Source organism: Callospermophilus lateralis, chromosome 2 (genome assembly GCF_048772815.1).
Source record: "Callospermophilus lateralis isolate mCalLat2 chromosome 2, mCalLat2.hap1, whole genome shotgun sequence".
Classification (NCBI taxonomy): domain Eukaryota; kingdom Metazoa; phylum Chordata; class Mammalia; order Rodentia; family Sciuridae; genus Callospermophilus; species Callospermophilus lateralis.
The window spans coordinates 93531373-93544708 of record NC_135306.1 but is presented as its reverse complement, the minus strand read 5'-3'; the positions used below and the strand labels follow the sequence as shown (position 1 = coordinate 93544708).

The following is a 13336-nucleotide window of genomic DNA, read 5'->3' as shown; positions in this document are numbered from 1 at the left end:
GCATAGGAAAATCTCCACCTGAACCGCAGACTTCCTGACATTTGTCTTCTCGTCCCTGATTCTCTTTCTCAACATTGCCATAACACATCTTTCTGTTGAGGAAACATCAAAAATTATTCCTGAAAAACACAGGACGCTATCTAACATTTCACCACCCAATAATGAGAAAACACGCTCCTCCTAAAAACTCTCTCAATTAGCTTATTTTAAATCCTAATAAATCACATTATTCTGAAAAGTATTGAAAAAGAAGAAAATTTAAATATTAGGTAGTCACTAGTAAATATTAATTCTGGAATATTAAAAAATTTGATTTTAGAATATGGAACTTACCTCTAAAAATTATTTAGGTTTTCTATTTTATTTAGCTGTAAACAGGGTTCTCTAACCCATAGGGTTATTTTAAAAATTCAATGAGATAATATATTACAGTCACTTTAAACTTTCCACACTTAAATTGCTAAAGACGCCAAAGAACTTTTTATAATGTGAATTATAATTTTTAATGAGTTAGAAATTTAAATTGAGAATTATAAAAACATTTAAAATGCTTTGTTTTGTTTCGTTGAAACCCAGGGGCACTTTACCACTGAGCTACATTCCCAGCCCTTTTTATTTTTAAATTTTGAGACAGGGTCTTGCTATGTTGCCTTGAACTTACAATCCTCCTGCCTCAGACTTCTGAATTGCTGGGATTACAGGGGTGAGCCACCGAGCCTGGACTTTAAAATTTGTTTCAAAATAGTAAGACATGCACTTTTAAAATGAAAAATAACTCTTATTTTCCAAAATAAAACAAAGACAAAAAAAATGAAAAGAGTGGCAATGTTTTACATTTTTGTAAAGTCTTTAATGTTTGGTTTAATAAAAGCCAGCTGGATTTGCACTTCTGTTTGTCATGATTTCACACATCTCAGGACCTCAAGAAAACTCCAATTTACACTTGCAAGAAAATCATGGTGTGGAAAGTAAATGATGTCTTGATATTATTATGAACAAAGTATTCATTTCAAGGCCCCCTGGAAGAGGCTTAGGAAAAGGCTTAGTTATTCCTCAGGACCCTCAAACCACACTTTAGGAATTGCAGATATATAAGAAGGCACCTTAAAAAATAAAATATAGAATGGACATACTTCTAGAAAGGTATAAACTACAAAATTGACTTAAAAAAATAGAAAATTTGAATATACCTATAACAAGTAAAGAGACTGAACTGGTCATCAAAAAATTTCATACTGCACATATACAAAAGCCAAGAAAAAGATGGTTTTACTGTAGAATTCTACCAAATGATAAAAATGAACACAAATCTTTCACAAGTTACTCAAAAGGTAAAAGAGAAGAACATACTTTCCTACCTCATACTAGGACAGTACTGCTATGACAGCAAAACAGACAAAGACTTCTCAAGAAAACAAGGGATTAATATCCCTTATAAAAACAAACACTAAAATTCTAAACAAAATACTGGAAATCAAATCCATCAGGATACAAAAGTATCATATACCATTCTTGGGATTTGTGCAAGGAATGAAATATTGATTCTATGTGTGAAAATCTAATGACATAAAAGTGATAGTAACAGAATAAAGGACAAAACTACACAATCATCTTGATAGATGCAGAAAAGGCATTTGCAAAACCTAAACACTTTTTATTATAAAAATGTTCAACAAACTTGCAATAGAAAGAAACTTCCTCATACTGATTATCCCGGGGGAAGGGAGGAAGAAAACCATTGCTAGCATCTATTCAATGGTGAAGACCAAAAGCTTTCCTCAAATACAGGGAAAAACCAAGATGTCTATGCTTCCTTTCTCTATGAAACACTGTACTATGGAGTTTACTTAGAGCAAATAGGTAAGACAAAGAAACAAAAGGCAACGAGATTAGAAAGGAAGAAGCAAAATTATCACTATTCATAGGTGACTTGATGTTCTATATTGAAAATCCTAAGGAATACACACACACACACATACACACGCGCACACACACACAAATATTAGAGCTAGTAACAAGGTAAGCATATTGCAGTATACAATATCAATAATCCAAAAAATCATTTGTAAAAACAATGAACAATTTAAAATGAAAAGAGCCATTTTATTTATAATAGCAACAAAAAGAGCAAAATACATGGAATTAAATTCAAAGAGTTGCTCAAATGAAAACAACAAAAAAACACTGAAACAAACTAAAGACCCAAATAATGAGAAATCCAATCTTGAAGAAATAGGGGACTTATCACAGTAAGATGGCAATAGTCCCCCAAGTGATCTACAGATCAATCCCTTTGAAAATATAAGATGGCATGTTTTGTAGAAATTGAGAATTGATCCTAAATTTTGTATGGAAATATGAGGGACCCTAATTATCAATTTTGAAAAAGAGAAGTTCTCTTTTTCATGTATAAGTTCTCCATATTTTTCAAATATGGAGAACTTATACTTTCTGATTTTGAGAATTATTATTGAAGGAAACCAGCACCTTAATGACTCTTGAAACAAAAATTTTTGAGGTAAAGGCAATCAAAAAGCATTAAACAAGCTGGGCACAATGGTGTACCCCTCTAATCCCAGTGGCTTAAAAGGCTGAGGCAGGAGGATCAAGAGTTCAAAGCTAGCCTCAGCAACAGTGAGGCGCTAAGCAACTTAGTGAGTACCATGTCTCTAAATAAAATACAAAACAGATTGTGAGTAAATCTTTGGGGATGTGGCTTAGTAGTTGAGTGCCCCTGAGTTCAATCCCCAGTTCAAAAAAACAGAGGAAAACCTTTCTTTATCCTTTCTGTTTTCTGTATAAAGAAAGGATATAAACTTTCTTCTACTGGAGACAATTCTGGATTTTTATAGCCCAAAGGCAGCACCAAAGGAATTTGCAAACAAACCTAAAACTACATACCCCCCCCATTTTCCCACAAATTAATTGCTTGTCATTGAAGGGGTGAGGTAAGTAGAGTTTAAGCCACTGCTTTGAGTTACTTCCCATTAAGATTTCTCAGTTTCTCATCAATCTATCTTTTTGTTTCATGGATTCATTTCAACTGAAAACTCATGAGGGTTGAGGAAAATATTAATTTTCCTCTTCTGCACTATAATACAACAGTAATTAATGCAAGGTGGTACTGGCATGCAAACAGATATTAGATCAATGATATAATATTGAGTACAGAAATAAACTCACACATCTCTGATCAACTTATTTGTCAAAGTTGCCAATACATCATCTTTCAAATAAGTAGCACTATGTCAACTGGATACTTACATGCAAAGAATGAACCAATATCATACCACATGCAAAAATTAATTCAAAATTGATCAAAGACCTAATTATGAGAACTAAAATTATGAAACTCTTAGAAGAGGAGTAAGTAAATCTTTACGACTTTTGATTAGGTAATTTTTTTTTTTTTTAGCTGTGACATGCAAAGCACAAGAAAAAATAAATAAATTGAATTTAAAAATTAAATGTTTTGTGCCTCAAATAACACTATTAAGAAAGTGAAAATACAACCCACAGAAAAGAACATTTAAAAATCAAATATTTGACTTAGGGTGGTGGTACATTCCTGTAATCCTAGTAACTCAGGAGGCTAATGTGGGAGGATTGTAGAATCAACAGTCTCAGCAATCTAGCAAGATTCTGTCTCAAAATAAAACATGAAAAGGGCTAGGGACATAGCTCAGTGGTAAAGCACCCTGGGTTTCACATATTACTCACTGCAATTATGGTATAGCTATTACAAAAAGTTACGGTTCCTCAAAATGTCAAACATAGCTACACCATGACCCAGCAGTTCCACTTCAGCATGTGTCTACACTAAACTTATAGAAGAATGTTCACAGCATTTGTGTAATTCTACATCATGTACAAACAGAAGATGAGAAGTTATACACCATTTACGTATGAAGTGTCAAAATGTATTCTACTGTCATATATAACTAACTAATTAGAACAAATAAAAAAACGTAAAAAATTTTTAAAAATGTTCACAGCACAGTAACTTATTAATTGGATTCTGGAATGACAAAAGAAACAGGATCGGGTATTGTTTGTCTTTCCCCCCTTCTTTGTGGTGACCTTTCCCCAAACACAAATGTAATCTCTATTGAACATTCCCTAGTAACTAGTTCTTTTTTTGACCAGCAATCACAAGAGTTTGTAACATTTTTTTCAGGGGCAGGTGGCGGGGGATGGATGTTTACCCCAGATGTCAGGGGCACTCAACTACTGAGCCCCAGCCCCAGCTCTATTTTGTATTTTATTTAGAGACAGGTCTCACTGAGTTGCTTAGCACCTTGTTTTTCCTGAGGCTGGCTTTGAACTTATGATCCTCCTGACTCAGCATCCGAAAATGTTGGGATTTCAGGCGTGTGTCACAACACAACACTCTATTTTAATAAGAAATTAAAATATTTGCTAATGTTCTCTGTAGTGTTATAGTACACTGGGGTTTAGTACATGATAACTAGGAAATACTTTATTCTACATCTTAAAGTAAAATACAGTATAGTACAAAGGCATCAATTAAGGATAAAATAGAGATTATTTTACTTTTAAGGAAGTGTCTTAATTCTTAAGAGTAAATAAGAAAAAAATTAAAAATTTTTAGTACTACCCATTTGATAATGATAAAATCTGACATACCTCTAGATCCAACTTCACCACTATTGTTTATGTTCAACTCCCCTGAGGGTTCAGAAGGGTTAATTGTCTGTCTCTGGTAGGAAAAAGCTAGAAAAAAAAAAATACACTAGTTAAGGTAAAAATTTGTTACATTTTTAATAGTATCAGCAAGACATGTTCCTCACTTAAATTACTAAGTTATTACTGAAATGAACTTCTTTGATAAAGAAGCAAAGTACAACATTAAAACAGGTAAATATAGTGGCAGAAAAAATATTTCAAATGTTTAGCAAGTCTTTAAAAACAATTATTAATATTTAAAAATATATTGATATATTACCTGATGAATTTCTCAGTAAGGTACCAGTACGAGTCCCTAGTTGTGAAACTATCGGACCTAAAAATAAGCAGATACATAACAGGGAAAAAGTGTCATGAACCCTGAGTAAGAATCCATAGAGGAATCAAATTCAAGATAATCAGACCTAAAGACAAAGCAATGTATTCTAAATAGCTAACAATTGATAATGTTTCCTAGAAGGGAACATATGGCCCTATAATGCAATGCCCCACACCTTGAAGTAACTGGAAAGGCAGATAACAACTTTACCTCTAAAATATGAATATGACATTCTTTACAAAGAACTTTAAAATTAACCAAGCCTCCCTATTTTAAAAGTCATTTGAAGCTGGAGGTACAGAAAAGTAGCAGAGTACATGCCTAGCAAGTGCAAGGCCCTAGATTCCATTCCCAACACCCCTACCCCCAAATATACTCAGAATGATTTATGAGAATGAAATTTAATCATATCAGATCCATTTTTTTTTGCCATAACAAAGAATGATCATCTTGCAGTCCATTTCTTGATTCTTTTTTTTTTTTCCCTTTTTTATGGTGCTTTGGTTTGAACCCAGGGCCTTGAACATGTTAGGCATATACTCTACCACTGAGATATGCCCTCAGCCTCTCCTACTTACTGTTAATGAGGAGCTCCAATACACTCTCTGATGCATTGCTAATGGACAACTCCAAACAATGTGCAAAGCTGGACAGTGCCTTGCTACGGACAGTAGGTGCCTTGTCTAAACAACGATCAAACATAATTTCTTGCACCAAGAATTTGTGCTTAAGGAACTTCTGATGCTCCAAGGAGAGAGTGCCATCTATCTCTCTTTCAGGCAGCTCTAAGAGAGCCAAGACAACATCAAGAGTAAAAACCCGATGTGGGATCTGGTAAAGTAAAATCATAAGAATTACCATCAGTGGGAGAACCAAAGAAACCCTTCTTCATTCAGATCTGGCTGTCATTAGAGGTTTGCAGAGCCAGAACCCAGGATTTCATGCAGATATATTGCCTACCTTAGAACTTCGTGAGTATTTGTAAAGCCAGGCAATGAATGTAGCATACTCTGCAGAAGGAAGTTTACTGAGCAGCTGAACCAGGGACTGAGCTGCAGAAGTACGATACTCTGATTTATCTATCACCTGAAACACAGAAAAGTTGTCTAGCTAATAACCTCCTATAGGACAAGTGAAACACATGTTGTAATACAAGTTAAACATTAGTGAGAACAGCTAGTTGAATAATCTTTAAGTGTTAGGTAAATGACTTATAAATTTTAGGTTTCAGGCCCATTTGAAAATTAAACCATAAATCCTTTCTCTAGGAAAATGCAAATACAAATTTAGTATACAATTTAAGAGTCTATGGATCTCCAGGGCCCATAGGGTTCAAACTAAGAATCATTTATCAAAACAGTCACATAAATTTAAGATACTCATGGAAATGAACATTGACTTGACAGTGGAATATTAAAGAATTACTGTTTTGTTTAGGTTATGTTTTAAAATGCTTATCCTACGGAGTATACATGTGAAATATTATGAGTGAAAAGATATGATGGAATTCACTCCAAAAATATGTTGGGGAGAAATAAATAACACAAAATTGGTAAAAATGGGTTTTGTTTTATTTGGTGGATTATCATACAGCTCTGTTTCTGTATTTAATATTTTCTAAAATATAAAGCTTATTTTTTTGAAAAAAACACTGTTTTGGGAAACATCAAGTATTAAATAAAACTACTCATTCCCAAGAACAAATACAGGCACACACTTCCTAAGAGTTATGTACTTACATATTATTACTATTACTTTTTCTACTAGTAGTAATGCAAATGATACCTTGGCACAGATGTGCTGCAATAAAATACGAAGGACTGGAAATATACTTTCTTTTAGTTCATCCACAAGTGAGCTATTTAAAAGAAAACATACCAACTGCTTATAATATGCCTCTTTTTCAAAACATAATAGTTATTTCCCTTGACTCTGTCCTCAAAAATTATTAGAAATCCCAAATATTAAAAACAATCCTACACATTAAAAATAATCTACTCCCATATTATAAGAACTATTTCAGTAAAATAAAGAATAAAGATATATCTTAAGGAAATATATATACTATATATATTTAACATATATACACTCTCTCTCTCTCTATATATATATATATATATTTTTTTTTTCATTATATATATTATATCAGCACAAAACTGTTAAGGACTTCCTATGCACTGCTTAAGAGAGCTGCTGCTGAGAAGCTAAACTGTCACGGAAGAGTAAAAAATGAGATCTTCATAAAACTCTTTTGACTAATTATTAAATTTCATATTAAGATGTAAAATATATCCTATATCCTTTTAGGGTAAATATAAGAACAGACTAAGACACAGTACCACCTTGTGGCAGCTAAATGAAATGCTGATACTTTAATGCAATTGTAACATTACTTCTTCAAAAGAAATTACTGTAATTCCCAGACTTGATCCACTTTTAGCATTAAGTTTATTTGTACTATTATGAGTATTATTATAACTGGAAATATGATGAACTGTAAAAAGTATCAAATCCAAAGTAACAGTGCTTCCTTTTAAAACAGTTGTTTAATATTTACATAAGTCCTTAGTGAGGGACATTTGCTCAGTGACCAGATACCATCTACATACCACATCTCCAACCACAACACACACCTGTAGGTATGTAAAACTTTCATGTGCACATACCACTTCTCTTCTGCATTTCCACGCTATAATAGAAATAAGGCAGGAAGGGAAAAAAAGCCAAGGACAGAGAAAACACATCTTTCCCAATAAAGTTAATGATGGAATTTTTAAGCAGAGCTGAGTGATTTGTGGGAGGAAAAGTAGTCTTTCAATTTTTGCTAAGGAAGTAAAAGCAATTTACTTTTTTCCTTCAGGAATTATCTTCTGTAGGAAGAGGGGAATAGAAAAATTAGAAGAAAAAGGGAAAATGGGAGAAGAACAAAAGCAAAAAGACTAGAAACAGAAAAGAAGAAGGAGTCCAACTTCCTTTTCTGTTGCAGAGGTGAACACAAGCAAAAATGATAGAAAAGGAGGCAATTGTCCTTTCTTAGCAATTGATCACACTGATGACTGGAATTAACTTACAGCATGGCTCTGACCCAAGATTATAGGTTGTCTATCTCAAAATGCAGAGGCAGTGATACAGACCACAAGAACCAAATTATTTTGACTCATAAAACTACCATTGGGATACATATTCCAACTCCATAAATGTCAGAAATTATGTTAGTGCAGGGCCCAGATAACTGAATGTGATAGAGAGTAAAAATTCAACATTTGTGTGCTTCACCTGATAAACTGGATTGCTTGGTTTCTATGATTAATGACTTGTGATGTAATACTAAGGGGAGCACGATGGGATCCTTTTACTTCTAACATCAATATTATATTTAGCATTTGATGGAAAATGCTACCAATAACCTAGAAGAGAAAAGAAAAGTCAATTTTAGATATAAGAGAGTTCAATAGCCTCAAAAGTAGTATATAGACTATAGTAAACCATTTTGAGCCATCTAAAAAGAGGCTGAGTTAAAAGAATTTCTGGCTGCACACTGGGGATATATTTCTTAGGTAATTAGCTATTCAATAAATGAACAATGTAAATACTTTGAAAGAACTGCTTTAAGTTAACAATAAGAACTTGTTCTAGTTTCTCTCCCCATTCACTGCATATTATAACCCAGAATTTAGGGCAAGAGGAGAACTGCCAATTATAAAAAGTAAACAATACTATTAAAATCCCCTCATTAAAAAGTGGGGAGAGAATACCTTATACTTATATTTTACTTGAAGTTTACAAAGCACCTTCCAAGATATCATTGCATATAATTTTTTCACCTAGCAAATAAAACATTTACCGTAAAACTAAGTATGTGGTAGGTGTTGCATTAAGCCCTTTCATATATATAACTAGACTTTACAGTACTTAGTTTTAAGCTTCTCAACAACTCCATGAGGTAAGCAGGACAATGTATAGTTTCCACTTTACAGATAACAAAAGAAACTCCAAAGGTGGGTTGTCCAAGGACAAGTAATTAAAGATCAGGCTAAAACAAAGTTGCCTAATCTCAGGTCAATATTATCACAATTTAAAAGACACACCATTTGTAGAGATACAGCGGACCTAAAAGGATGCATTTCCTATTTATTTTTATCTTTTAAAATGTTAAAAAGGGAATCTTTTTGTAGGCTTCTGTCCTGAATCCGGAGCCCAGGTCTCTGTGCTATGCTGAAGCTGAAAACAAACCACAGGGAGAACGCTGAGAACCCTGAAAGCCAGGAAATGATCCAACATGAGAGCGGGCGCGGAGAGATCATGTCTCTGACCTCTTCAGCTGGGCGGGCATAGGGAGTCGTAAACCATCTAAAAGCTGTCTGCTCAGGATCACTAGGCAATGCTGAGCTGACGTGGATCTGGGGCGAACAGTCTAGACCTCTCAGAACACACACCGAGCCCAGATCGGCTGAATTCAAGTTCCCCTTCGCCTCCATCTTGCAGTCAAACCGCTGTGACTCAGCACTAAACGATCCCGCTGAAACAACTGGTCAGCCCTTCTGAACCTGCGGAGGTTAATACCAACCAAGCCTTCATAGGCAGTGGCCACAGGATTGAGACAGGGCTTGGAGAGCCAGTCAGGAACCACCTGTTGCATTGGTCACCTGGCAAAGGGAACGAACTGTCGCCATTTGCATGGGATACACCATGGCAGAGAACTGACGTCATCAGAATGCAGTGGAGGAGATAACTTCATTGAAACCAGTGGCAGCAGGTGTGTGAACCCCTAGCCCTTCCTCTCCACACAGCAGGGAAACCTTAAGGACCCCTCCCAGCTCTCCCATGAGCGCGATAGTCAGACCGAGGGAATCAGGAGTGGTGCAGGACCCGCGGCGAGGAACCCCCGGCTACTGCTCCCACCAGTGCTGACAACTGAGGTCTCTTGCACCAGCTATCGGGGGCGTGGCTACCGAAGGGCAAGCAAAATTTCGCTGAGGGTTCTCAGCCCCAAGCTCCACAAACTTAGGGTCTGAGGGAATAGCAAACGGGGAGAGTGTGCCCAGTTGTTCAAGAAAATAGGGCTCCAATCCACAAAGTTACAACTATCTTATATTTGATAAAGGGGCTAAAAGCATGCAATGGAGGAAGGATAGCATCTTCAACAAATGGTGCTGGGAAAACTGGAAATCCATATGCAACAAAATGTTACTGAATCCCTTTCTCTTGCCATGCACAAAAGTTAACTCAAAATGGATCAAGGAGCTTGATATCAAATCAGAGACATGGTGTCTGATAGAAGAAAAAGTTGGCTCCAATCTACATATTGTGGGGTCAGGCTCCAAATTCCTTAATAGGACACCCATAGCACAAGAGTTAATAACAAGAATCAACAAATGGGACTTACTTAAACTAAAAAGTTTTTTCTCAGCAAGAAAAACAATAAGAGAGGTAAATAGGGAGCCTACATCATGGGAACAAATTTTTACTCCTCACACTTCAGATAGAGCCCTAATATCCAGAGTATACAAAGAACTCAAAAAATTAGACAATAATATAACAAATAACCCAATCAACAAATGGGCCAAGGACCTGAACAGACACTTCTCAGAGGAGGACATACAATCAATCAACAAGTACATGAAAAAATGCTCACTATCTCTAGCAGTCAGAGAAATGCAAATCAAAACCACCCTAAGATACCATCTCACTCCAGTAAGATTGGCAGCCATTATGAAGTCAAACAACAACAAGTGCTGGCGAGGATGTGGGGAAAAGGGTACTCTGGTCCATTGTTGGTGGGACTGCAAACTGGTGCAGCCAATTTGGAAAGCAGTATGGAGATTCCTGGGAAAGCTGGGAATGGAACCACCATTTGACCCAGCCATTGCCCTTCTCGGTCTATTCCCTGAAGACCTTAAAAGAGCATACTACAGAGATACTGCCACATCGATGTTCATAGCAGCACAATTCACAATTGCTAGACTGTGGAACCAACCCAGATGCCCTTCAATAGATGAATGGATAAAAGAAATGTGGCATTTATACACAATGGAGTATTACTCTGCACTAAAAAATGACAAAATGATGGCATTTGCAGGGAAATGGATGGCATTAGAGCAGATTATGCTAAGTGAAGCTAGCCAATCCCTAAAAAACAAATGCCAAATGTCTTCTTTGATATAATGAGAGCAACTAAGAACAGAGCAGGGAGGAAGAGCAGGAGAAAAAGATTAACATTAAACAGAGACACGAGGTGGGAGGGAAACGGAGAGAAAAGGGAAATTGCATGGAAATGGAAGGAGACCCTCATTGTTACACAAAATTACATATAAAAGGTTGTGAGGGGAATGGGAAAAAAACAAGGAGAGAAATGAATTACAGTAGATGGGGTAGAGAGAGAAGATGGGAGGGGAGGGGAGGGGGGATAGTAGAGGATAGGAAAGGTAGCAGAATATAACAGTTACTAATAGGGCATTATGTAAAAATGTGGATATGTAACCGATGTGATTCTGCAATTTGTATTTGGGGTAAAAATGGGAGTTCATAACCCACTTGAATCTAATGTATGAAATATGATATGTCAAGAACTTTGTAATGTTTTGAACAGCCAATAAAAAAAAATAATAAAAAAACCAAATAAATAAAATGTTAAAAAGGGCATGAAAATTAAAAATACTTCTGTGAATTACATCTACAGTTAAATTTCAAAGAAATGACATACAATAAATTATAAAACACTGAAAGGTCTCTAAACAGACATTTTGCTCAGTGTTTGGCATGCTTAATTTCATTTAATCCTATGACAAACCTCAAGCTTTCACAAGATTGAGTAACTCATACAAGGATATGTAGTTAATAAGTAGTGGAGTCAAAATTTGAACACAGATAGGTAGAACCCCAAGTGCCCCCCAAAATGTTTTTACCCACCACATACTGCCTCTGTAAGTTAACCATATGATAGGCACTAAAAGTCACAGGACTTAGAACAGAAAGCTGGGGGAGGGGGGGAGATGTGATAGATCAAAGTCCTGTGACTTAATGATTAACCTAACTATGATGCTTATTGGCAAAACTACTGAGGTAATTTAGGGGGCAGAATACAGATATCATTACGAACTCCTATAAAATTTCTTTAGAATATCAATTAAAATAATACAAATAATAATATATTCTGGGCACACATGAATTGACAAGGGAAACTTGAAAATTCAATGACTGTCTATTGTTTTTAAAACAATTTGATGAATATTTCTGTACTAGTAACTGTGCAGCAGTTTATCTGTTCTTTCTACTTAATTCACACCAGAACCATTTGTTTTTTGTCTGAAACCTTTCCCGCAGCCATCAAATATATTGGATATAAACTTGACAATGAAACTGGACAGCAAACAGAAATAGTGCTAGTTTTTGTCTTACAAGTGATAGAAGTTCTTGCAAATGATCTAGTAAATTAAAATGGTATTGCAGCAGTTGACCATTATTCACAGAGAATATATATACCAAGACCCCCTGGTGGATGCCTGAATCTGTTTAATATTAAACCCTATACTGTATGTATACTAAGTTTTTTCCTACGATATATATCTATGATAAAGTTTAGCTTATAAATTAGGCATATTAAGAGAATTAACAAGAACAAGAACACTTCACAATAAAATAGAACAATTACAACATATATAAATATATAATAAAAGTTATGTGAATGTAGTGTCTTTCTCTAAGTATCTTAATAAAGCCAGACATAGAGGTGCAGACCTGTAATCCTAACAACTCAGGAGGATGACTGCAGAGCCATCACAAGTTAGAGGTCAGCCTTGGCAACTTAGTTAGATTTAAGACATTTAGCAAAAAAGTATCATTTTCAACTTTAGCTTAGGAGTGAGTAACAATGTTGAATTAGAAACAACAGTATTTCCTTATCTGGCCATGACAGAGTAACTGGTTTTATACTTGCCCTCCTACTACCGTGAACAACTGTAAAACTGAACCAAAATGTCTGAATATTTTTGGTTGTCGGGGATGTAGCTGGTGTTACAGTGCCCCTGGGTTCAATCCCCAGTACCATAAACACACAAAGAAATCTTATTGTGCCATACTCACCATGCTCATCCTTCTTCCCTGCAATTGACTATAGGTACCTGAAATCTTGGGAAGTGAAACCAGGATTTTTTTCTTTGGTGGTATTGAGAATTGAACCAAGGGCCATGCACTCAGCCACTGACTGTTTGTACTGGGGCCTGAACCCAAGGATGTTCTACTACTGAGCTATATCCCCAGCATTTTTTAAAATTTTATTTTAGACAGGGTTTCCATAAGTTGCCCACACTG

General features: G+C 35.5%; 1 protein-coding gene across 1 annotated transcript in view; it reads right to left on the bottom strand.

Annotated features, from left to right (window-relative positions):
* The window catches only part of Ncapd3 (non-SMC condensin II complex subunit D3), an 82273-nt gene that overhangs the window by 50925 nt on the left and 18012 nt on the right, over positions 1 to 13336 (bottom strand). The window contains exons 9-15 of the mRNA XM_076846148.2: positions 8303 to 8433; positions 6812 to 6884; positions 5987 to 6112; positions 5605 to 5857; positions 4967 to 5023; positions 4648 to 4734; positions 19 to 92 (exon numbers count right to left, since the gene is read on the bottom strand). Of these exons, the coding sequence (XP_076702263.1) occupies positions 19 to 92; positions 4648 to 4734; positions 4967 to 5023; positions 5605 to 5857; positions 5987 to 6112; positions 6812 to 6884; positions 8303 to 8433 (801 nt within the window). The remainder of the gene's footprint in view (positions 1 to 18; positions 93 to 4647; positions 4735 to 4966; positions 5024 to 5604; positions 5858 to 5986; positions 6113 to 6811; positions 6885 to 8302; positions 8434 to 13336) is intronic.